Raw genomic sequence first — 26,887 nt, forward strand, 5'->3', positions numbered from 1 at the left:
TGGATTGATGTGGTATTTCCTTATTTTTAAAAACAGCACAAAGTATTGTAGTCCTTTGCCTTCAATTCATTTGTATCTACTTAGTACTTAATCATCAAAGTAAATTAATTGTTGACGAGTTCTTGGATTGACCGAGAGATCAAGCAATATTTCCACAGTTTTTAACTTTTTTAACTAAACTTCAATAAATCTCTCCCACTGGAGAATATTCTGCAGTTGCCTCATTTCTGTGAAGCTTTTTATCCTTGCTCTACTTTATAATAATGTCATTTTTAGGTTTGTTTTTTTTTTTAATCCTATATGCCGAACATAATGAAAATGACATAATTTTATGCTATTTTCTTTCATAATGAAACTATGGACATTTTCTTATGTCTAGAACTATTTTTACTAAAAAAAAAAAAAAAAAAAAAGCTGAGGTCTGAAATAGTAGGATAAAGTATCTGAATTACAATCCGTAGAAGCAGCTATGGGAAGTAGAAATCTATATCTGGGTTTTCTATAGGAAATAAATGTAGTGTGGTATTACATCTTTATTTTACACATTGTGCGTGTGTATGTGTGAGTGTGTGTGTAAGGAGAGAGAGAAAGAGTTTACTTATATTGACAGCCAATGTAGATAACTGCAGTAAGAGTTACCCTAACAAAAAAAAGTGGTCTGCAGTCAATCTTGTTATCTATTTTTAATCAAGTATTATTTAATACAGGTGATACTTTCGTCCACATTCCAGGTAACCTCACTTGCAAATCACAAATGTGGCAGGAATTAATGGGTTCTGTATTTTAGTTGGTATTTCTCAGCCATAAAATTTAAGTAACTGTGGCCATGGGTTTTAAACGGCACATCTTTGTACTTTACTTGATCACTATGGATCTGAACCAAAACTTTGAAAAGTAAGTGAATTCTGCAGTAATTTGGCTAAAAATAGCATTATTTTAGTGGAAGTGAGGAAGTGAAAAGGGCTAGCTAGCTACAGGTAATTTATTTCTCCTCACATTTGTAATACCCTTGGAAACTTGCCCCTAATGCCATCTTTTCCCAAGCATGACATTAATACATTTTAAGAAAATCTTGTCTTGTTTAATGTCACTTAGCCAATTTTCAGATACATGGATTGGGTGATCTAATTATCAAACAAAAATGTCCCAGTGATGCTGTTTCCCTTAATGTCACGATTTCACAAAACCATCTAATGACACATTTTTAATGATGTTATTAGCTTAAGTTTACATAGATTTCTTCTTTAAACTGTTTACGAGGTACTTTCCTTAACCACCAAACATTATTAAGTGCCTGATATGAACTAGGTATTGTGCTAGAAATACAATGAGAAAAAAATGAAACACTATAGTCCCTCTTGACATTTTCATTCTTTTGTGAGAGACAACATGTCCATTAATAGAAGGTAGTTAAATGCACAGCACTTAGGATAAATACTAGCAACTGATGGGATATGGAAAGGCTTCACCCAGAAGGTGATGCTTGGAGCTGTCATTTGAAAGAAGTGAAGGATTCCTGGAAGCAAAGGTGAAGGAGTATCTTTGGAGTATGGGGGTCTATACAGTGCAGAGTCCAAGATGGGAAATGAAATGTTGCTTACAGAGCAGAGAAGCTAGTTTAGCTGGAGCATAGAGTGTGAGAAGAGGAGGAAGATATAATGAGGCTAAAAGAATAGGATGGGTCTGGCTTGGAAAAGTTGGAAAAGGTTCTAAAAGCCAGAAATTTTTAATGGATAAATGATTAAAGGATATAAACTTGAAGTTCTTAAAGAAATAAATCCAAGTAATAGATAGTCATATAAAAAGTATTCTAAAGCACTAATTACAGAAATTCAAATTAAATTAATTCTGAAGTTCCCTATGCATATCAGATTGTCAAAGTTGTGGGGGAAAAAAGAAAAATGACAATTGTTGTAGGGACTTTAAGCAGACTGTAACACAAATGAACTGATTTAGCCATTCTGGAAAGTCCTTTCAAACTAAACCCTAAAAGTCACTAAACAATGCATACCCTTTGGTCCAACAATAACACTGCTAGGCATATACCTCAAACAGCTAAAAGAAACAGGAAAAGGACCTGTATGCATAAAAATATTTAATAATAATCACAGCTAGTATGTATGTTCTTTAGGGTTTGCAAAGCACCCTATTTTTGTTATCCTGCTTAATCCTCACAACTCTTGCAAAGTAGGTCCTATTAATATCCTCTTTTTTCAGATGAGGAAACTGAGGCATAGAAATGTTAAGTGATTTGCCCAGGGTCATATAACTAGCTAGTGTCTGAGGCAAAATTTGAATGCAGGACTTCCTGACTCCCAGTCCAACACTCTATCTATTGTACCACCTAGACTTCCCTTTTTTAATAGCTCTTCTTTATTGTAGTGGCAAAAAACTGGAAGCCAAAAGGATGTCCATCAGTTGGATGCTGGTGGAACAAATTATGAAATATAAATGTAAGAAATATGACTTTGCCCTAAGAAATGATGAAAATGGAAACCTATGAAAACGTACATGAACTGATATAGTGACATTAACAGAAACAGAACTATTTGTACACTAAATATGACTCCAAAGGAGTCACGAGAAAGCATGCAATCTATCTCCTCACAGAGCAGAGGGGTGATATAGACTTAAGACACCAAATGAGAAAAACATTGTTAGACATGACAAATGTTTGATTTGTCTTATCTGCTACAAGTATTAGGATTTTCTTTTTTTTTTTAATTGGAAGATAGTGGAAAATTATCCATAGGATTGCAAAAAGAGGGAGAAAAGAAGGAAAAAAGGGATACCTTAAAAGTCATTGAAACTATTTGTGAAATGTCCCCAAAAAAGATTTGAAGGATGTTCAGAATGTAAGACAAGGAAGATAGTTTTAACAAGTTGAATTTAATTATATGTATTTTTTTAAATAAGTGATATATAATGGAGAGTCACATTTTCATACGTAAATTTCTATTCTACTTTGTGTATGGAATTGGTGGGGGAGGGGCAGGGGAGATAGTGTTCATTAAACTCAGAAAACTTAATATTCTATCCTAAAGACAATAAGGAACCCTGTAGTTTATTAACTAAGAGTGTAATAATGTCAGATCTGTATATAAGGTAGGTATTGCAAGTAGATTCATCTAGTGTCCTTTTTCTAAAGAGCTTTGGACTAGGCATGAAATCAGAAGACCAGGCTTTGAGTTCCCCTTCTGCCAGTTGCTAGATCTAGGTAAGAATTTAAATATTTCAACCGTAGTTCTCTTTTCTTTATAATGGAGATGATAATCGTGCCTGCCCTACAGACCAGACCACAGTGGGCTATGGTCAAGTAGAAAATGATTGTATTGATAATTATGCTTTATAATATAGTTTGAAAACTGGTACTGCTAGATCACTATCCTTCACATATTTTTTTCATTGATTACCTAGCTATTCTGGCCCTTTTGTTCTTCCACATGAATTTTATTATTTTTTCTAGTTCTATAAAATAATTCTTTGATGACTTGATCGGTATTACACTGAATAAATAAATTAGCTTAGATAGAATTGTCATTTTCATTATATTGGCTCAGATTACTAATGAGCAATTAATATTTCTCCAGTTATTTAGATCTGTCTTTATTTGTGTGAAGACTGCTTTGCAATTCTGTTCAGATACTCTCTGGGTTTGTCTTGGCAAGGGGCAGAGATACAACGTGAATGGTAACACATACTAGATAAATTAAAAAAATTAGCTAGTAATAACTAGTTCAACCTATATCTGAATAAAAATTCTTCTACATTGCCCCCCAACCCAAGTGGTCCTGTAGCTACAGCTTAAAGTTTTCTAGTGAGGTGTAAATGGGGTGTTCTGGAGGCAGCTCTAACCAACTTTGAAAATGATTATTAAATTTTCAGTGTGAATATTCCTACTAAATCAACAATCCCTAAAAATCAGGGCTTGAATTATTGTTTTCTTTATTGTCTAGACTTAAGAAAATGTTAATAAAGCAGATTAAACTTAAAGGTGTGTGTGTGTACATTCCCACCCACACACACTCCACCCCCTTATTTAATATTTACCAGCTCACTCCTTCCCTCTGTTTCCTGAGGCAGCACATTCCACATTTAGATAATGCTAAGTACTTGGAATTTTTCTTTACATGAAACCTGTCTGCCTTTTTGTGACTTTTACCTATCATTCCTAGTTCTGCTTCCAAGAACCAAACAGAACAATATGAACACCTCTTCCCCATTATAGCCCTTCAGATACAGTCAATCCTCAACTTTCACAGAGTAATATTCCTACAAAATGGTGGGAAAATCCAGGAAGGGAAAAAACTTGAATGTGGATACATTGGATCTAAGGGCTCTCATAGGAACCAAAAATTGTAATATTTCATTAGAGATTACTGTAAATACTCTTTTCTGCATATCCTTTATCCCCTCTTTGGCAATGGGGTTAAGTGAATTGTCCAGGCTCACACAGGGAATAAATGTCAGAGGCTGGATTTGAATTCAGGCCCTCCTGTCTCTAAGGGTGGTACTCTCTCCACTGTGCCATTTAGCTGCCCTGGCATAACAAAACTATCATTCTGATGATATGTACTTTTCCTAACACAGCAACCATGAAATAAATCAAAAACTGCTGTACACAATATAAAACTGGTAACATGCAAAACATTGATTTTTAACAATATTCACCTTTCCTACCATGAAATCTATGGTATCATAAATACCGCACAGCAAAGGAAATTCTTAAAACCAAAACATTTTTTATCTTGAATCTTACCTTGGACTATGTCAGATGGCAGGGATGAGAGTGTTGTACTATATACTATACTACTGTAAACCTCTCCACCTTGGCCTCCCTCTGAAAACCAAGGGAGAGGTTGTTGGGACTTTCGTCACTGCTGTTGGAAGGCACCTAGACTGGTGAACTCTGCCCAACACCTCCATCCACCACTAGAGGGTGTCATTGAAGATGGTGAAGGATGCACCTGCTTGAAATTTTCCTCCTTTTTCGCAGACATAACAAATCATCAGTTAAAACTCACAGCAGATAGTTGCTGCAGACATTTCTGCACGTTTATCTAACTTCTTTATCTTCTCACCAAGTTGCATCACTGACTTTGCATGCTTGGGCTTAGAGCCCAAAGAACTTGCACTATGCTTTGGGGACATAATTGCAACACAAAACTTGAGTTTTAAAGACAAACATGAAAATATGTAACAGACACACAAGGAGCTCTTTACAGTTGGGTGAACAAAGCCAAGTATCCAGTAGGACACCCGCCTTTCCACAAACTTATAAGCGCCTCCCATTTTTTCCCTACTATATAAGTCATGAATGTGAAGGGCTGCCAATGTGAAAGTGAAAATGAGGTTACTAATAAAGTCACATGGATGCTTGAAGCTGTGAAAGTTAAAGGCATGACTGTTGAGGACTGACTCAACTTAAACACAGCCATCATGCTTTTCCCCACCCCCTTCTTAAGTCTCCTCTTGTCCAGGTGAAATATCCTGCAACTAATCTTCATCTGGCATCATCATTTTCAGCGCCTTTATAACCTTGATTGCATTCTTTTTGTAATCTCTCCAGTTCATCAGCTTATGGTGCCAAGAATGAAAAACAGAATTGTAGATTAGCTCTAACCAGGTCTGCAGTGAAACTATCACTGCCCCAATCCTGAATACGCTTTCTCTCTTCATGCCACCCAAAGTCTCATTATTTTTTTTTTATTGTTACCGATGACTGTACTTTTCCCCCTTTTCTTTCTTTTTTTTAAAATTATTTATTTTTAACTTTCAACATTCACTTCCGTAAGTTTTAAATTTCTTCCCCTCCCTCCACAAGACAGCATGCAATCTGATATAAACTCTACGCATACATTCCTATTAAACACATTTTCACATTAGTCACATTGCATAGAAGAATTATAACAAATGGAAGAAACCAGGAGAAAGAAAACAGAAAGGGAAATAGTCTGCTTTGCTCTGCCTTCAGACTACCAATTCACAAAACTCCTGAACTTTGATACTGAAGGGATAGTTTTTCTCCTTGGTACTGAGCTGATGATTGGTTTATTCTGTCTGGTCTCTTGCTTACCACAAGAGGTCCTGTTTTACATGGTTTAGTCTTTTGAGGGTTTTATACCACTGAATTTCAGTGGTTGCTTTTACCAACAGCCTACTCCATAAATAGCCTATAATATTTATATTCTAATACCTGAGCTACGCTTAGATTGGAAACAACAGGGAATGGGAAAGGTAAAATAGAAAATATTAAATTTGGGAATAGGCTGTCAGATTTTATTTTAGTAATTTTAGGAACACAGCTAATTTGCATGAGTTGCAAAAATTTGCATTTAATTTCAAGACATTCTAACTCCATGTAAAGTAGGATTCATTTATACTCTATACTGTTGTGGCATAACCCAATACAGTATTCATGGTGTAATGCACAAGAAATACAAGAATAGATTATTAAGCCAATCAATTTAGTCACATCCCAGATAAGAAGAGACAGGAAGAGAAAAGCATATAAATAGATAAGGACATTAAGGGACATGAAGGGAAGAAGAGATACAAAGAGACAGACAGATACACATATTCTTAGGCATTTTCTTCTCTCTCACACACTCCTTCATCTGTCTCTTACCATATGCTTCTAGGAATTATCGGCTACAAGCCTCTTGTCTCTCACCTTACATCAGCCTTGCTCTAGGAGAAAATTTTATGATTCTTATTCTGTGAATCGCATGAGCAAGGTCGAAATTGTAACCAACTGTGGACCAAATTGCAAAGCAGACAAACCTCATAGGTCACCTATCAGTATCACTTTGTGCCTTCCTGGTACTCTCTCCACTTCAATCCTCACCACCCCCATAATGTAAACCCTTTCTGTCCTGTGTCCCATTCCTGCTACCCCGACCCAGGTGTTAGCTGACAAGATCACAAGAGATTTTTTGCTTTTGGAGTTATTTGCATTTCATTAGAGGATGCCAGAAGATAAGCCTTCCAAAGGTCATAATAGTTAAATAAGAGGGGGTGGCTACCCACATAGGCAGCGCACTGATCACCTCTGACCTGTTCATTTCTACGTTAAAAGGGCAATGACAAGGGGGAGCAGGAGCAGTGGAAGTAGCATCGGTACAGCCTTATGTGGTAAGATCTGAGGAACACTTAAAGTCCATCCTGAGAAAAGATATCCTTCCCACTGGCTAGTCACAGTAGTTGAAACTCCCACCCTTACTACAGGCACTCCTTAAGGGCATTCCTGTACATGCATTTTAATGCATTTTAATTGGAGCTAAAGCATTATATTACCTGGGAGGGGTGACAGAGAGAGAGAGACAGACACAGAGACTGAGAGAGAGACAGAGACAGAGAGAAAAATGAAACTTCCTTCCCTAAAGGAGTTTATTTTCTATTGAGGGGGAGGAGAGAACACTTTTAAAATGGGGGAGGGGCAGGACAATCACTTGAGCTGATCCTGGAAAGAAGCTAGAGACTCTGAGAGCCAGAGGAACACAATGGAAGCATGGAGGAGTGGGGAACAGACTGGAAAGTGGAAATGCAATACCCCACAGGGAAAAGCAAGTAGGTCATTTTGACTGGAACATCAAATATATGAAGGAAAACAATGTATAATACCTGGAAAAGTAGATGAGAGCTAGACAGTGAAGGACTTTAATTATCAGACTAGATTATATTTTATTATTTTACCGAGTGAAAGTGTACATACATACATACATACATATGTATATTCAAAATGCAAACAAAATAAAGACAGTGTATGGGGTGGGGGGAGTTACTGGCATCTTAAGGTAGCAGGAGAGGTCTTGAACTGAGTTTTGAAGACAACTGGCAGCAAATGTGTCTTCAAATGAGCGAATTTATGATTAATCAATCTCTATGCTAGAGATGGAAAAGGAGAAGTAAGCCCATACACAAAACTTACACACTGAAAATAAGATTAATCAAAGGATATTTCTTCATAGCCAAACAAGGTTTCAATTGGACCAGAGGTAGGTGGTGAGCTGGTAGGGGAGCGGAGTGTGAAGTTAGGGGAGAAGTTGGAAATAGCATCTCCAACACAGGCTTCCCTGCTTTTCTCTTTTTTAGTATAATAAAGGTCTAGGTTTTTGACTCTTGTTATTCAACTTACCTCTACCCCTAGTGGCTGTAGGGCAGTGATTAATGAAGAAACAGAATGTTCTTTGTTACCTCCACTTGCAGATCGGTGGTTTAGAATCCTTCAGTATTTTAATTGCCTAAATAGGCTGAGTGACACAGAGTAGTAATGGTTGCTTCCTCATCATGGTTCAAGGTCCATTAACAAGGAGATTAAAAAAGTCTCTTAACTTCGATCCCAGATGCTGTAGCTCTGGGATAGGCCTGTGGCTTGTGGCCTGTGATGGATAGTTGTCTGTGAAATCATAATTTTGAAGATGGAGGAGACCTTCTCTTCTGGTTTAAGACTGTAAAGAAGAAACAGCAAGAAAAAATTAAAATTATATTGGTGTACAGAATAATAAATAATTGGTACGAGTACAAGTATCCGAAGGAGTTCAGTCAATAAACAGTTTGGCCATTAGCTTGTAGTAGCCATACAGCAAAAACAAAGATCAAAGCAGCCATTGTTTGCTAATGGACTGTACCTCTGATTTAACAATTAACTCTCCAATAAGGCAGTCTACATACTCCAAAATATGCTATGGGAATAACTCATGGGTTTATACTCGCTTTGAGCTTTTTTGTTCAGTATTTCACTGGTTGGAATGTCACATCTATGTGAGGGATTTGCAGGCAATTCCCAATGACTAGAATAGTCACTAATATGCCAGAGGAAAAGAGATTTGGGATGATATGACAACTGCCTTCTATTCTTTGAAGGATTGTCATTGGAAGAAGGATTAAATTGCTATCTTTGTCCCCAGTGAGAACTAGGAGTGATTAATGCAATTTTCAGAGAGACAAACTTCAGCTGGATGTCAGGAAAAGCTTCCTAACAATTCAACTGATCCCAAAGTGTAATGGGCTACCTTGAGACATAAGGGGATCTCTTTTATGGGTAAGGCCTACATTGTAGAAGGCAGTTTTTTTTCCAGCTATAGGCTTGACCAGATGGTCACTAAGTTCAATTTCGAAATATGAAATTCTGTGTCCTCCAGGTGTGCATTGGAGAGTTCCCTCTCCTTCTGAAGTCACAGATCCATCCTGTGTTCTTCACAACAAACCTATGAGGTAGGTGACATAAGTACTTTTGTCTTACTTTTACAGGTGAGGAAACTGAGTCAAGGGGGTGAAGGCTCACACACAGATAATCAATGCCAGAATCCGAATTCAAACCCATATTCCCTGACTCCAAAGACTTTGCTCTTTCTATGAGCCCATTATGCTTCCAAGGAAACCTTTTGATAGAAAAGCTAAACAGGAACACATTTTATTCTTTAATGCCATTTTTTTGTTACTACACAGAAGTATTTTTGTCTATATATTTAAATCTGAATAAACCTTAAAAACCTTCATCTTTAAACAGTGTTTGACCTTGGATTTTAAATATGGGTTGAAGATTTTTTTTTTTTTACTGTCAAAATGAGAGTGGATTTCAAGTTTAAAATGAACACTATTTTTTTCCTCCAGAAAATACTCTTATTTCCCACTTCCTTAAGAGTTATTAGGAATGTAATATGCTGCCAGGGTTCACACAGGTGATAGAGAAAGGGAACCCATGGTCCCTCAGGATGAGATCATGCATTTATTCTGTCTCTGGCATATATATGTGTGTGTGTGTGTGTGTGAGTGTGTGTGACTTGCTCTAACTAGACCTCACTTTGATCCCACAGGAGTAGTATTGGGGGAGGGGAAGGAGGAGGTAAGAATTCAAACAGAAAAAGAAAATAAAGGAAAAAAACTTAAATTATTTATCAACTAAGAATAATTGTTGTTTTGTAAAGAGGAAATAGTGATGATTCCAGATTTTTAACAAAGCAAATTTTTCTGCCAAAATACTGAAAAAGCCTTCCCTTTCCTTTAAAAGAAATTTTTTTGAAGATTTGAGGAAGTGTGTGTATTTTATTGACTGTACCCTATCATTTTCTAAAATGAACAAAAGTTCCCCCCAGTTATAAATACTCCTGAACATTTCAGCTCTTAATTAATGAAATGGATAAGCCTTAATATGAAGGGTGCAGCTAACTAAAGAGATGCCACATGACACACAGCAACATATGGTGGTCGCTCTCAGAGTTGACTGCTGTAACAGATACCATGCTGGATGGACTCCAGGATCAGACTGTAATAAAATGCAAACCCAGGGAGAGAGGTGGCAAAAGTTAATTTAAGAGGAGGATAGCCTGCTCATTCACCAGCACTCAAGAAAATCAGGACTGACAAGGAGAGAAAGTAGAGCTTCCCATTAATGAAGGTTGGCATTAAGCATTTAAAGTTACAGGCTATGATATCAGTCAATGCATTTGTTTCTTTATAATGTCCTTGTCTACTTTCATTTGTTTTTCTGGCTTGTCTCCTGGGCATGATATTGTGGACTTTCTCCCTATGACTCCCCTACCTAAAACCAAATAAAGACAAAAAGGATAGAACTATGCCTAGAATCATGAAAACCAGAGTTCAAGTTCAGGGTCAGATACTTATAAGCTGTGTGACTATGGGCAGATCATTTAACCTTGGCCTGCCTCAATTTCCTCAATTGTAATATAGAGATAATAATAGTATTATGTATAGTATACTATAATAGTATAATGTAAGTAGTATAACATAATATAACAATTCAATATAATTAGTATAGTATAGATATAGTAGTATATTAATAGACAAAACCCTACCTTCCAGGGTTTTTTGTGAGGATCAAATGAGATAATATTCATAAAACACTTAGCATATGGCCTGGGACACAGTAGGTTCTTGTTGTGGTGGTGGTTCAGTCACTTGTGACTCTTGGTGACTCCCTGGACCTCTGTTTTTCCATGGGGTTTTCTTGGCAAAGATACTGGAATGGTTTTTACCATTTCCTTCTCCAGTGGCAAACACAGGCTTAGCAACTTGCCCAAGGTCACATAGCTAGAAGGTTTCTGAGACTGGATTGACTAGGCACTTAATAAATGCTTATTCCTCTGGAAGACCAGTGCAATGGAAAAAGCTCCCAATTTGTAGTGCTGAATTTTGTATCCTTGGGCGTATTTTCAAATCCTGGCTCTGCTACTTATTGCCAGAGTAACTTTGGATAAGTCATTTAAGCCATTTGGGCCTCAGTTTCCTCACCAGTAAAATGAAAGGTTTAGACTAGATAGCTCTAAGGTCTTCCAGCTAGGTGGCTCAGTTGAAGTCAAGAAGACCTGTGTTCCAGTCTGGCCTCAGACATTTACTAGCTGTATGACCCTGAGTAAATCATTTAATCCTATTTGCCTCAGTTTCCTCATCTGTAAAATGAGCTGGAGAAGGAAATGGCAAACCACTCCAGAATCTTTGTCAGGAAAACCACAAATGGGGTCATAAAGATTCAGACGTGACTGAAAATGACTAAATAATATGCATCTCTAAGGTCCTTTCCAATTCTAAATCCATGATTTTATTATAATTTCTATTTATTATTTTATTTATTGGTTAATATTTATTCTATTTTCCTATTTATTGTCTTTGTTATTTTTACTACATCTGACTGAGCACTTTCAAGTTGCATCTATATACTCGTGAATAAAGTACTTGGACATTTAAAAAGAGAAGTCAGGTTTTTTGTGATAAGGTCCCTTCCAGCTGATCCGTAATCCTTCCTGTCTCTTGCCTCACACAGGAAGGAAGAGTAGATCAGTGTTCCCTGGGGTAGACTGGCTCCAGAATACACTCCAAGGTGATCTTGGCACCAGGACATGCTAGTTCTTCAGGCTGTTGCTGCTTTTAGGTTAATGGCTTGTGTTACTGGAGAGCATGAAAAAATGAGACTCAGAAGAATTAAGGACAATTGATGGATTTTATCTTGTGTGCTTGAAACTAGAGTTATTGCAATATTGTTGTAGGACTGATAGGGAATCGTGATCTTATCGGTGCGGGGTTCTCCCAATGTGAAAACTCTGTCTAAAGATGTAAGCAACGCCTTTGTAACTTGCAGTTATGGAGAGGTGTCCAGGGTACTGAGACATCGTTATGTGCCTAGGGTCACATAACCAGTATGTGTCAGACTCAGGACTTCAACTTGGTCCTTCCGCTTGACTCCATCTACTGTAACACACTGTCTTTTAGGAGAATGTACTAGGTAATATACAGTACAATAGGAAATTTGTTAGAAAATTTTGCACTGTGTAATTTCTTAATTTTCATAAATGCATTTTTAGAAATATTGAAATGTATGATGAGCTTGTGTATTTTGTTAGAGTGTGCTCCTTAGTCTCAGGGAACCTTGAAGAACAACACAAAATTTCTATTATATTAAACAGCAACTTTTTACATTTTCTTTTTTAATTAAAGAAATTTTTCTTTAAAAATACTCAATTCTAAGATGCATGTCAGTGAACCTGAGTATCAATCAATATTGTCACATCCTCATCTAGGGGAAAAAAGTACAACAGGATGGGAAAAATACAAATAATTTAAAAAGTAAAGTATAGAAATGGTTTAGAAAAGGGTGCTTGCATTTTCCTCTCTGTCATGATACTTTGGGATATGCTAAAAGACTACTTTTGGGAAAGCCTGATTTTAAAAAATCTGTTCCAGCAGCCTCTACTTTCATTTCCCCCCAGGAATTCACTATTCACTCACAAGGTCCTGGGGCAAGATTTTGGTAGCTGCCATCATAAACAATATTTTATAATACAGTAACTCTGAGATTGATTATCTGATATTCCATGTCTAGGCAGGTAAAGAAACCAACATCTTTAATCACTGTTGATAAGTTTCTCAGATCAGAAATTGTTTTTAGAAAAGAAAGAAAGGGGACTATTTGTCTTTTGGGTGATTTTCTTACTCTCCATTTGGTTCTGGACAATAGAGAATCTGTGTTTTTTCCTGGATATTAATTGCCTGTGTCCCACTGAATTCCTTCAGAGAGGAATGCCCTCCTTTACAAACCTTACCATCCTCCAGTGTAGACAAGCACTCACATACACACTAAATTTTAATTATTTGTACTAATGATGGAGAACAGTAATAGGAATAATCCTAATCTATCCTGATTTTTAAAAAATTAGAACGCTAGATTTACCAAGCTAAATATGTTTTGCTTGACCACATATATAAATATATATTATGCATATTATGTATATTCTGTATTTACTTATTTGTTTGTTTGTTTATTTAAATGATCATAGGATCTGACAAATACAATTCGATGGATGTTTTAAAGCACCTGCTATGTACACAATACTGAACTAGGCTACAAAGATCAAAAAATTCAATGCAGTTCAACAAGCATTTATTAAATATCTGCTGTATCCTAGGATTAGTAGCTGTGAGTTACAAATACTTCAGAGTAAGCCTAAAACTCAGGAAGCAATTGGGCAATAGTCTGTCTTCGGACACATACTGACTACATACGTAACCCTAGGCAAATCATTTAAACGTTTATCATCCCAGATAACTCTCTAGCTATAATTTACCACAAAATTATCTACATTTTTCAAGGGAGTTTCTGCACTGCAAGCTCCTACATTGACAATATTCACAGGCTTACATAAATCTCATAATATCCTTAAAAATGTACTTAAAGTATAAAATACAAAAGATAAAATTCATCAGTTGTGCTTTTTTTTCTTCTGAGTCTCTCTTTTCCATGACATCCAAGCAACAAGCCAGTAACCCAAAGGTCATGGAAGTTTAAAGGCTGAAAATCTGGCATCTTGAGGTACCAGGATCACTTCAATATTTAACCCAAGACCTTTTCACTCCAAAGTTCATTGATCAGTCGATCCTTAATAGTAATTCAATGTAATGGGTTAAATGGGGGGGAGGGGGTTGAAGTTGTGGGAAGATTTTAGGATGACTCTGACATGGTGAATTTTGGTGACTGGTGGTGGTACCCAGGTCCACACCTAAGAGGACACAGTCTTTGCAAAGGTCCGTAGTAAGGAGACAATGTTAATTGTGGAATACAACAAAAGATCTGTTTGATAGGAATGTAGAATTTGTCAAAGGGAGTATAATGTGAAATATCTCTCCAAAGGTATGCTGGGAATATATATAGTCCTAGATTTTCCATTTGTATAGAGACACTCTTCTGATCCAACCATTTAGGGCTGCCTCAAAATGCTTAGACTTCATTTGTCTCAGACTTTGCACCGTTTTTCATTGGTTTTCATTGACGATATCTAACAGGAATCAGGGTGTAGGAATTAACTGAGATTCTTAAATTAGCTGTAGTCCTGACTACAGTCACAAAGGTGTCAATGATGTAACCCCAAAACTAATATTACTGTCTCATAAAGCATCGATGTCAACTTCTCACATTTCGGGTTGGAAAACCTGAGGAGGACAGTTAAGGAACAATTAGGAATCGAGTTAACAATGACCAGGGTTGTTTGCTTTGGTCCACGGCTCTGTTGCTGTCAACCTATTTGGAATAAATAGGTCAACAGCACACTTAATTCAAAATCTGCTTTTCTTTGTAGTCTACAAAAATCATACACTTTTAAAATTAGAAGTGATCTCAGAAGCCATCTACTTCAACATCTAATTCCTTCTTTTTAATGAATTATATATAGGAGGCCACTATATTTTTATACACACACTAATGCTCATAGACTCTGTATGTGTATATATAATATTTCTATGACTGTGTGTGTGTGTGTGTGTGTGTGTGTGTGTGTGTGTGTATAAGGCAGCTAGGGGAGATAGCAGGATAGAGCGTTGGACCATTTAAGGAGGGCACACCAGCGCATCTATTTCTCACTAGTTTGAACTCCAGAAATACTCCATTATACCCCAGAAACCTCTTCATCTCAGAAGATCACTTTAACCCTAGACTTCACAACTCAGAAATACCTTCTGCCCCTGGAGATCCCCCCTCTAACTGAATGACTTCTCCCAGAACTGTTATTTAAGGAGGATGCCCAGACCAGCCATCTCTTCATTTCTCACCAGTCTCCACTTCTCCATCACAACCCTTCCCCCCACCTGCTACCTTCATCCCCCCTGTCTTCCTTCCCCTGTTTTCAACTGCCTTTTATGCGGAAGCTTCCTTAGGCCAGGGTTTTTCTTTGCCTTTCCTTGTGTTTATATTCCTAGAGCTTAGCACAGTGTCTGCTCTGTAGTAAACGCTTGAAAGATGATTATTGATTGACTTGTTTGCAATCAGGAAGACCTGAGTTCAGTCCAACTTCAGGCATTTACTGGCAGTGTGACCTTGGTGAAGTCCCAGAACACTGTGTTAAACATTTTACAAATACCTCATTCTCTTAACCCTGTGAAGTGGGTGCTAAAATTATTTTCATTTTACAGTTGAAGAAACTGAGGCTGGCAGGTTAAATGACTTGTCTAGGGTCCCACAGTAAGTGTGTGAGGCGAGATAGAAACTGAGGTCTTCCTAACTCCAGGCCCAGTACCCTATCCACTGTACCACCTACCTACCTACCTACCTACCTGGGCAAGTCAGCCTCAGTTTCCTTACCTGTAAAATGGGAATAATGATTATACCTGCCTTTTGTGTTATTGTGAAGATTAAATGAAATAGTATTTGTAAAGATTTTTGTGAATCTTAAAGTATTTTATAAATACTAGCTATTAATATATATACATTATAGATATGTGTGTACATATATATGTGTGTGTATGTGTGTGTGTGTACATGTATGGGACAGAATGAATCAAACCTGTGATTTCATTCATATATGGAACTACTCTTCCAAAGCTGATCAACCCTACTTAGCAACTTTAGTCTCAGAGCATTGTAGAGCATGTGCCAAATATTAAATATGGAGCAATTTTTCCAAGCTATTTACAAAATAAAAAGTTGCACAGGAAAGTAGATGAATGTTTTTATAGGCATTCTTCAGAGTAAATAAAATTAGGACTATTTTAATAATTCTTGATAATACATACCTTTGTTCTACAAAGAAAAAAGTTGAGCGCTTGAGCATAGGGAAGATAAATTGTCTATTATAGCATAAAGATTTCAATTTTTCTGCCACTACCCATGCATCTAAAAAATTGAATCATTTAAAGTGTATTGGACTAGAAATCAGAAAATCTGAATTCTGGTCCAGGTTTTGCCATTTCTTGACCTTGGATGAATTATTTAACTTTGCAAGTCTAAATTTTCTTATTCCTAGAATAAGGTTGAGGGATTGAACCAGATGGTGCCTGTTCCTGCTCTAAAATTCTGTAATTCTAAAAGATTGAAATATGAGTAGCACTTTATGAGAAATAAATGATCAAATAATAAATCACTCATTTACAAAAAGGATTTAGATGTTTTCTGCTTGAACTCCTCTCTCCCACCCTACCCTACTAAAGACAGAAAGAGGACAAAAGGGTGAAAATTTTGGGAGGCAAACTTTGGCTCTCTGCATCCCATAAGAAGTGACTTTGGAGTCAACAAAATATAGGTTCCAGATTCAATGATGATTTATTCTGTGTGGCCGTGGGCCACACAACTTCTAAAAACCCAAGGGAATTCTCTTAAGACTACAAATTGCAAAGGAGACACTAATCAGGATTAGTGGAGTTAACACACCTTGACTTCTCTATTACCCATGAAATCACAGGTTCAGACAAAAAAAACCTTTTTCCCCCAGGGTAATAAAAAATAAAGGGCAGCTAGGTGGTGCAGAGGCAAGAGTGCCAGGTCTCTAGTCAGGAAGACCCATCCTCATGAGTTCAAATCCAGTCTCAGACACTTACTAGCTGTGTGGCCCTAGACAATACACTTAACCCTGTTTGCCTCAGTTTCCTCATCTGTAAAATGAGCTGGAGAAGGAAACGGCACTCCAGTATCTCTGCCAAGAAAACCCCAAATGGGATCATGGAAAGGGTACAACAATTGAATAACAATAACAACCCAATTCCTAAACAATCTCTGACCCTTAAGGTCTTTTCCTAGTCTAATGTTCAATGATTCTCTAGCAGAGATTAAAACTACCATGGTCTAAGAGGCTAAGTTCATTCCATTTTTCTTAATGAAATTATTACCAGTTTGAGCCATAAAAATTGGTGTTTTGATAAAGGAGTTAAAAAAATAAAAAGAGAGTCTCCATAGATAAAACTTTTAATCACAACCTGATTTCTGCTTTTAAATATACAAGTACTTCATGTGTATATGGCTGCAGCTTGGATTCACATATTCCAGAAGAAACAAAAGCAAGATAGATTGTCACAGGATCAGACAATTAAAGATGGAAAGGACCAAAAGGTTAGCCAGCCCAATCCTCTCATTTTACAGATAAGGAAACAGATGCCAAGCAAAGGTAAGTGATTTGTCCAAGGTTATATAACTAGTGAGGCAGGATTTAAACCCAGGTCTCCTTGTCTGCAGGTCCACTACACTGTCCACTATAATGTCCTGCTTCAGTTGAATCTTTCAAGTGGCTTCCTTAATAGTATTGTTCATCCTACATGTCAACGGTTACGATGGCACTCTCCTGGAAAACTGTGACAATATAAAATACCTATGTGACTTGAATTAAAGGTAACTAAATCATCTACTGCATGCGTGTTGGCAAGGGGGTCAATTTTCCCATCAGACAAAGTTTTTCATGGTGTTTCTCATAGAAGAAGAAAAAATATCCTTGAAGATTGAGTGCGGACAGCTAAAATCATAGTGATTGCCTTATAGAGGTGGAAAATGAAGACAGGCCCATTCCACAGCATTTATTTGATTTCTTCTTGGGCCTTGACAGGAGTACCTACTGCTGACGCTGCTCAAGACATGTATAGAATCTCTGTAATTAACAATAATGGGAATGGAATATAAGTAGACATATGGTTGTCAGCTTGCTGCCACAGGTGATATTTTCTTGAATTGTGTTTGAAGGTTAGGCTTCCATTAAGAAAAAAGATCACATTTTTCTGCTTAATATGAAATAATCCATAGACGTTTATTAAGTGCCTAAATATTTCTAGAGCATCTACTATGTACCAGAAACTGTGATAAGTCTGGAGGACACAAAAAGAATCAAAAGACAGTGCTTGCCCTCCAGAAGCTCCCAATCTAGTGGCGGAGACAACAAGCCAATACATACAAACAAGCTATATACAGATTAAATAGGAAATCATTAAGAGAAGGGCACTAGAATTAAGAGAGATTGGGAAAGACTTCCTATAGAAGATCAGATTTTAGTTGGGACTTAGAAGAAGCCAGAGAATGTAGTAGATGGAGATAATGAGAAAGAATATTTCAGTGTCACTGGATAGAAGCATACATGGGGAGTAAAGTCTAAGAATACTGGAAAGATAGGAGGGGGCTAAATTATTGTATTGATAATGCATTTTTGCTTATTGTTAATGTAATTTTGCTTCTTAATGGGAAGATCTTTCCCACCCATTAATGGGTCTGCTCATTAAGGGAAGCTTGATTAGGGGAGACCCACACCTTTTGTTAATTTTCTAAGGAGGCACTAGTTCTCAAGCAAGGGTTGTGATGCCCTCTGGCTATGGAAAGTGTACGTATATCTGAGGTGAGGTTTTATGTTGGGGCTTTCTCATTGAAAATGTTTTGTTTGGCCAGAAGAGTCTCTGGGCAGTTGCTAAGGAGCCCCCGGCTTTGAAAATCCACATGTTGGGGCTTCCATGTATGTAATGGTCAGACAGTTATCTGTCTGTTGGTCTATGACATATGTCTTGCTTATGTTAGGCAGCTGGAAGCCCTGTCTGTTGATCTGTATTTTCTTTGAAATTCAGGGTACTGACTTTTTCCCCTGAACTAAGTGAATAACACATGTGCTTGATTAAAGTAGATTGTTGACCCCTCAAGTTGCTTTTCTTTTAGAAAATCAGATCAAAAACCCTGTGATAATAGGCCTCTTGTGTATGTCGGGGTCCTTGCTTTTACAATTACAAAGGGCCTTGAACACCAAATAAAAAATTTTGTGTTTGATCTTGGAGGCTATAGGAAGTCACTGTAGTTTATTGAGTAGGGAAATGATAGGGTTGGATCTGCACTTAAGGAAAATTACTTTGATGGTTGAATGGAGGATGGATTGGAGTAGGGAGAGACTTGGGCAGGCCATTGCAATAGTCTAGGCATGAGATGATAAGGACTTGTACCAAAGTGGTGGTATTGTCAGGAGAGACAGGGATGTATATGATAGGTTAGGCAAAGGTGAAATCAACAGTCATTCACAATGCATTGGATATGGGAGGGGAGTGGGATGAGAAATAATGAGAAGTTGAGGATGACATCTAGGTTGTGAGCCTGAAAGACTAAGATGACATTGCCCTCTACAGTAATAAGAAACGTAGGATTAGGGCAGGGTTTGGGGAGAAGTATACCGAGTTCAGCTATGGGTATATTGAGTTTAAGATGCTTACTGGCTGTTTAGTTTGAGATTGCCTGAAAAGCAATTGAAGATGCAAGATTAAAAGTAAGGAGAGAGGTTAGTGTAGGACAGGTAGATTTGAGAATCACCAACATAGAAATGCAAGTTAATTCCATAGGAGCTAATAAAGTGGTTATAGAGGGAGAAAAGGATACAGGACAGAAGCCTTTAGGGTTGAAGGGTAACCTAGAGGAGGATGTAATAAAGGAGACTGAAGAGTGCTCAGAGAGGAGGGAGAAGAACTAGGAGAGAGTGGTGTTCCAAAAACCTAAAAAAAAAAAAAAAAAAAAGAGAATATTGAGAAGGAGATGGTGACCAACAGTTTCAAAGACTAAAGAGAGGTTGATAAGAGTGAAGATTAAGAAAAAAATCATTGGATTTGGCAATTAAGAAATCACTGGTAATTTTGGAGAGAGCAACTTGGGTGGAATGTAAGATCAGAAGCCAGATGTAAGGGGTTAAATGAGAGGAGACAAAGTAGAGGCAGTTGTTAAGATGGCCTTTTTTAAAAATTTTAACCACAAAGGGCAGAAGAGATGTAGGATGATAGACCGTAGGATCCAAGTGAAGGGTTTTTGAGGATAGAGGGAGGGGCATTGGGCCTGTGTGGAGGCAAGAGAGGGAGGAAGAACTGAAAGTAAGTGAAAGGGTAGGGATGGCAGGGGGGGCAATCAGATAGAGGAGTTAGTATTATAGTAAAGAGTAAGGCTACTTCATCATGTGAGACAAGGGTGGAAAAGATAGTGGCCCAACACGTATAAGTAATATGAAATTAGGAAGGGAGGAAAAGAGGGATATTATAGCTGCAATTTTTTGTATGAAATATAACATAACAGAGAGTGAGAGGAATAGAAGCTATGGGAAATTTGAGAAAGGATAAAAAATTTGTGAGAGCTGCCATGGAGAGTGGGATAGTGAGTTGATACAGGAGGTATGGTAGGATTGCCTAGCAGCAGTGAAGGCCCAGTTGAGGTTGTGTAATATAACAAATATATAGTGGACCCCATCAGGACAGTTGTATGGTTTTCCTCCCTCTTTGTTCAGCAGCACATGCGTAGGACCAAAGGCAAAGGATGGTGGCAGTGATCTAAGGCTTACGTTTGACAGGAAACAATCTGAATAATAGTAAGAGAACTAAAGATTCAAGAGAGGAAGGCAAGGTAATGTTGAATTGGTTCACCAATGTGTCAAGATGGGGGAAAGAGGAAAAAATGGCTAACATTATTATTGATTATTAATAATGATAACAATGATTATTAATGACAGCTAGCATTTCTATAGCAGCTACTACATGCTGGACACTTTGCTAAACACTTTACAAATATTATCTCATTTCATCCTCATAGCATCCCTTTGAGGCAGGTGCTGTTATTATCCCCATTATGCAGCTGAGGAAACTAAGGCAGAGATTGTGACTTGCCCAGGTTAACATAGCTAGCAAGTATCTGAGGCTGAATTTTAACTCTATTTTTCTTGACTTCAGGTCCCATCCTCTATCCACAGTACCCCTTAGCTGCCTACTCTTAACAAGTAGTTGTTCTGTCTATACTCAAAGAGCTAGGTTATTTGGAAAGTCGTCATATCCGTATACAGCCCGTTCTACATCAGTATAGTTCTAATTGTTATGAAGGTTTTCCAATGGATCTCTGATCTCATCCCTGCAGTGGCTACTCCCCCAACAGTACAAATTGCAATCCACCCATGCATGTCTATTCTGTGTAATTCTTTTCCACGTTGTCCCATAAGGCTCCACCTGATGTGTTGGCAGCTTCCCTTTAGTTCACTTGACATTAAATGTGTAACAAGGGAGTAATGAACTGTCTACGGTTGCTTTTGTCATATATTTTTTCCTTTTGTTGAATGAAAATCCATCTAGCTAGGCAGATATAAATACACACTTGCACAAGCAATATGAAGAGTGTAAGTCAATAAATTATCCTGACATTGCAATAAAGAAACACACTGGGGAAAAACTGTAGGAGTATAGATATGAACCTTTCAGGAAAAGTCCCTTTGATGTGAGTATGATGCCTGCTAAAGTCATCTCATTTTCTCACCTCCCAACCTTACTCCTATTTCCCTTCCTCCAGATCTTCTTCCTTAGGCAGAATAACTCTTTCCCAATCACAGTCCCTGACAGAGTTGGCTCTGGGAGCCGTGAGAAGCTGCACAGGTTTCTTTTGTCCTTCTTATACAAGCTTCATTGGGAAATGCTATGGATAATCTGTGCCTGGGGACTTAATTCAAAGAGTGATTTAAATCCTTGTATCCACAATTCATTTAAGCAAGTTTGTCTCTGACTATATTGTTAACCTTGAACTGTGTGGTTTTCTCCCTTTGATAGGTTCTAAAAGCTCATTTCCTAAATTTCATTTCAATTCTCAAGAAAAATTTTGCCTTTTTTTTTTTTAACAAAATTTTATTTGGGGATTTAAAAAAACCTCATTTGTGGAAATAAAAACCCTCTTGTGCTCCAACATAATATTTTATGTCCTATATTTGTTCCCCTCCCCCCAGAGGAAAAAAGATCACCCAAAAAATATCATAGGAAAAAAATCACCTAATACATTTGTGTTATATATACCTGGGAGATTGCTAGTGAAGAAGAAAGTGCAGGAGCTGTTCTCCATTGCTTTCCACTTGCAGGAATGGCAGTCAGAGAACATTCCTTCGTGGGCAGCCAAGTTTGGAAGTTAGTTTGATTTCTGGCTAGGAGAGGAGGGGAGGATGGGGGAAGGGAGGGCAGAAGACAGGAAGTAGCAGAACGATTTCTCAGCCTGGTCTTTCATTCCCAGCCTTTCAGTAATAGTCATCAATGAAAGCATCCTCTTTCATCCATGCAGGGACAGGTAAAAAGACAGCTGAGTAAATCTGTATTAGATATCAGAACGGAAGCACAGCCAGGACTGGGAGAGAAAGGGAGGGCACATGAAAGCTTGTGATTGGTGAGTTCACCAAAGGCATCTGCCAGTGGGACTTCAATGGAATGTGAAACCAAATCATTTACAAGTTAAAGATAGACACAGTATATACCCAGCTCTGGAGGCAAGGATTAGGTTCATCTAGCTCCCTAACATTTCAGGGAGTTCTGTTTTGATCTCTGTTATAATTAACTCTTTGGACAAATTTTGTCCTCTACTCTATTTTCTCCTTTTTGTATCCATACACATTCTGGATACATTGGAATTCAGGTGGTTTAGGAGGTGATGGTGCATACACTAGGGTAAGTAGAAAGCTTTATTTTCAGGTGCAACTCTTAACTGTGAAAGCTAATTTGGAATTCTTTGAAGAAAAGAAAAATGAAATAATTTGGGCTTTGAGTATCTTGAGGGTAATCATTCCTCTATCCTTCTAGAAACATTTGGATTTCATGTTTTAAGCCATTGAAAGAGAGCTCTATAGTTTTGTTGGTTTTTTTTTTTTTTTGGTACTGTTTGCCAGTCCATTTAAAATTTATCTGCTGTACCCTTTGCTCTCCCCCTTCCCCCCCCCACACACTTACCCACTTCTAACACAATAGGTTTGTTTAATTAAATTATCAGTAGTCTTATACTGTAGGATACTGCAAACAAAGAATATCATCTTTTTAGTGTGTTGCTGGAGAAAGTGTGTTATATGGGTTTGACACTTCAGAAAAACTTTGTAATTCCTCTTGCATTATGTTTCCTAATTTGCATAGAAAAAAAGCTGTTTGAAAAGTGCATAGGGTAACTACAGAAGATAATTTCTTAGCTAATCTTAAAAAGTTGGGGGACAAAAATAGTACCTACCATATCGCAAACACTTAATAGGTATTTTTAAACTAAATTAATGATGGAAATACATAGCTTTCATCAAAAAGGACTTAATTTAAAGAAGTTATTTTCTAATAAGTGTAACTAGTAATATCTGGCATATTCCTTTAACTAATCCCTCAGAAAAAAAAATAAAGCTGGCATTTGCTAAATCATTACAAAGGTTTGATTATATTGCAAAGTGTGTGTTTGGGGGGGAGTAGATTTTTTTTTAAATCCACTAATCTGTATTTTAAGGATTTTTGTGCTTCTTTTAGAAGACAGGATAGAGAAGCAAACTACTTGAAGCAAACTACAATTTCATTTCCTTGCACATTCTGACCATGTATAGATTTTGCTTTTTTCTTTTGTAAAATGACCTCTTGGCTGTGTTCTTACTAGCTGCTTTTCCAAACTTGCCCAGCACTCCTTCTGAATAAATACTGTCCGTAATTGTCACAGGGAACACAGCGTGAATTAGAAAGTCTTTCTATGGGGAAAATAAATCTGCTGACATTGTTGTTATAAAGCCCAGAACTGAAGACAGTTGTTGATTATGGAAGTTTAATCTATGCTCTGCCTTACAGACTAGGCTGTACTAGATTAAATGAGATTAAAATAAGCAATGGGTGCCTTAATCTGGTTACTTTGTATTGTAGATAATTCTGAGTGCATCACCCAAGTTGGCAAAGAAAAATAACACCCACCGTTCAGGCCTCTAAAGGAAAATGGATGTTAGACTAATGATCTGGGGGCAAATTTGCCTTTTGCATTTTTCCAGGGTGGTAAAGGAAATGGCAGTAACTTAGTACTCCTCAAATTCTTCCTAGAGATATGGGAGAAGAATTTTTGAGCTAAGTAACCTATCCACCTAGTGGTGGGTCAGACTCTAACCCTTCCCTGTTAAGCCTCTCAAAAAAGGATCAGATATCAGTTATCTACAAGTTAGTGTGATTTCAAGGAAAAATATGAGAATCCCAAGGGTATTGTGCTTTACATCTTATCTCTAATTATGAAGAGAAAGGCTTTGTTGTCTTTTATAGATATCTAGCCAGCATAGTAGGGAAGGTATTTATGGGCAAACACTGGAGGTTGTGTTTGTGAAGGGAGAGGGCTTTTCTGAAATCCCAGGACCTAGGCAGTAAGCAATAACCAATTCTATCTATGCTAGATCCCTAAGTAAATCATTCAGCCATTCAGCATTGAAATACTTACTATGTGGTAGAGACTGTCCTAAAGAATGCAAAGAAAGACAAAAATCTATGTCCTGTCATCAAGGCTAGTCCTGTGGTATCATGGGAATTTTCCCTACCCACTTTGTAAAATTAATTCAACCCTGGTAATAATTTTGTTTCATATTTGGGGAAAAAACCCATGTATTCTGGCATATGTGGCAAATTACTCAACTCAATCCTTCCTCTTTGGTGTGAAAGATTCAAGTAATATACTCTTTATTCTGCTTGTAAATTCCATCAAGTATTATGAATGAATGGATGAAGCACTTTAGTACTTAGGATGTGAAGAACACTGTTCTAAGTACTTGGAATACAAATAGAAAAGCAAGGACAGCCCCTGCATTCTAGGAGCTCACCTTCTAATGGGGAAGGCAACACTTACCTTCCTCAGACACCCACAGAATTGCCTCTTTTGTGTGACTTCAAGAGTTGGGTCTGGAAACTCTGTGGAGGATCAGAGGTAGACAGTGATATGCTGGTAAATATTTAACAACTGGCTTTCTTGAGGAGGAACCAGGAATGAAAGCATAAAAGATTTTTGAAATTTAATCTCTGTTATAAACATTTTTCCATCACTTTCTTAAATCTAAACAATCACCAAATCAATAAATCAAGCTCTGATTTGTAGCTTTTGGTGATTTCTGAGGTATAAATGTTCACACTAAAAATTTAACAGTTGGCTCTCCAATATGAATTGCTTCTATCACACCCCTGGAAATGGGTTGCAGAGTGGAAGCTACCATATAATTAGTGGGATTGCCACTTGTCTGAATTTTCTTGGCATACTTGTACTATATTCTTCTTGACCTTCTTGAATGCTTTTCATAAGACAGGAAGTGACCAGTATAGAGCTTTTGTTTTTGCCTCTAGGAGTAAGGAGGGATGAGGGATTTAAGTTCTCTTCCTCTGTCACCCTCCCCCTCAATAAATCATTGACTGCAAAAAAGGAGAATCCCTATAATTAACCTTCTTTCCATGTAAACTCTACCCCTCCAATAAACTTAAACATTCTTCCATCATCTTAGTGGACATAGAGTGAACCTCATCCTATTAGGTAAGTAGAAGCTGATCTCTTCTCAGTTATACAGGAGTGGTTTATATACCCTTGTTTTTTCCCACCCAGTGGGATTCTGGCACATTAATAGTAAAACTGAGCCAAAAGGAGGTCAGAGCCAAGCTCTCTCTGTGTGTAACTAGTATATTTCTGATGGAATCTTGAAGTCCAGCATAAGTTGCTTTTAATACTAGTTATGTTTTCCTCTTTAAAATAGTGGAGAGTTGTCTGTAATATCAACTTACTTATTCTTATACTCTCTCCTCTCAGGCACAAAAATTTTAAATTTTATCAGGTTTTCAACATATCAAAACAGAAATGGAAGGGAAACAAGAAAGAACAGCAAATCCTCAGGGGCTATTAAATTAACAGGAAAATTAGTAGGGAGAAATGTTGCTTTATTATTTTGATAGATATTTTAAATTGATTTTTATCATATTTATAAATTTGAAATGTTTTTGAAGGAAAAAATATCCACCCATATCTTTGACTATCATAGAAAGCCTTTTTTTTCTTTTTGTATTTACCCTTTTCTTTCTCATTTTAAACTACTCATTCTTTAACCCTTTTTTTGTTGTGGTTGAGTTGTTTCAGTTGTGTCCAACTCTTCCTGATCCCAAATTCTGATTTTCTTGGTAAAGATACTGGAGAGTTTTGCCATTTCCTTCTTCAGCTCATTTTATAGATGAGGAACTGAGGTAAACAAGGTTAAGTGACTTGCCTAGAGTCACACAGCTAGCAAATGTCTAGGGCTGGATTTGAACTCTGGTCTTCCTTACTCCAGGCCTAGCACTCTATCTACTGCGCCAGTTAGCCACCCTTCTTTAACCCTGTGGCCTGTTATTTAAAAGATGTCACTAATATTGCAGGACTTTTGTATCAAGGTTTAGCTTGCAATGCTTTCTTTAATTTCAAAAATAATGATTCCATTGTGCCAAAGGAGGATGTGCAAAATATGTTTGAAATGTGAACAGAAAGGAATATTAGGCATGATGAAACTATCAGTTATCAAAAGGATGCATAGCCAAGTGGCAGTGATTGAACAATAAAACTACCAATCTGATTGACAAACATGCTGAATGATGAAAATAAGAACACCTACACTAATTTCCAAATTCATCTCCTTGAATATAAACTCAGGGTCAGTTGTCCATATATAAGGTCCATATATATCTCAAATCATCAAGGTACCAAAAGACAATAACCGGTGTAAGATAAGGGGTCATCCCAAACTGAACCAAAAATGGACAACTAAAACAAATGAAGTTTTAGTCATTTAAGGACCTGGAGAATTACTTTTAATCTACTGGATCCATACCATTTAAAACAAAAAAAAAATGTTAATAATTTTTCTACTTAAAGGTGGACTGTAAG

The 26,887-nt window shown here is 37.2% G+C and overlaps 1 protein-coding gene across 17 annotated transcripts in view; it reads left to right on the top strand.

Annotated features, from left to right (window-relative positions):
* Positions 1-26,887, top strand: part of DTNA (dystrobrevin alpha) — a 464,017-nt gene that overhangs the window by 110,327 nt on the left and 326,803 nt on the right. For 6 of the 17 annotated variants that reach the window (XM_072604520.1, XM_072604519.1, XM_072604521.1 and 3 more), the window contains exon 1: positions 22,200-22,674. The exons of 3 other annotated variants lie outside the window; for them this stretch is intronic. Coding sequence is in view for 11 of the 14 variants with exons in the window: in XM_072604517.1 (XP_072460618.1) it covers positions 22,658-22,674 (17 nt within the window). In the remaining 3 variants the exon portion in view is untranslated. Of the gene's footprint in view, positions 1-22,197; positions 22,675-26,887 lie in introns of those variants that run through there. 8 more of the 17 variants (XM_072604528.1, XM_072604530.1, XM_072604532.1 and 5 more) reach the window with 7 other exon arrangements.

Source organism: Notamacropus eugenii, chromosome 4 (assembly GCF_028372415.1).
Source record: "Notamacropus eugenii isolate mMacEug1 chromosome 4, mMacEug1.pri_v2, whole genome shotgun sequence".
NCBI classification, from domain to species: domain Eukaryota; kingdom Metazoa; phylum Chordata; class Mammalia; order Diprotodontia; family Macropodidae; genus Notamacropus; species Notamacropus eugenii.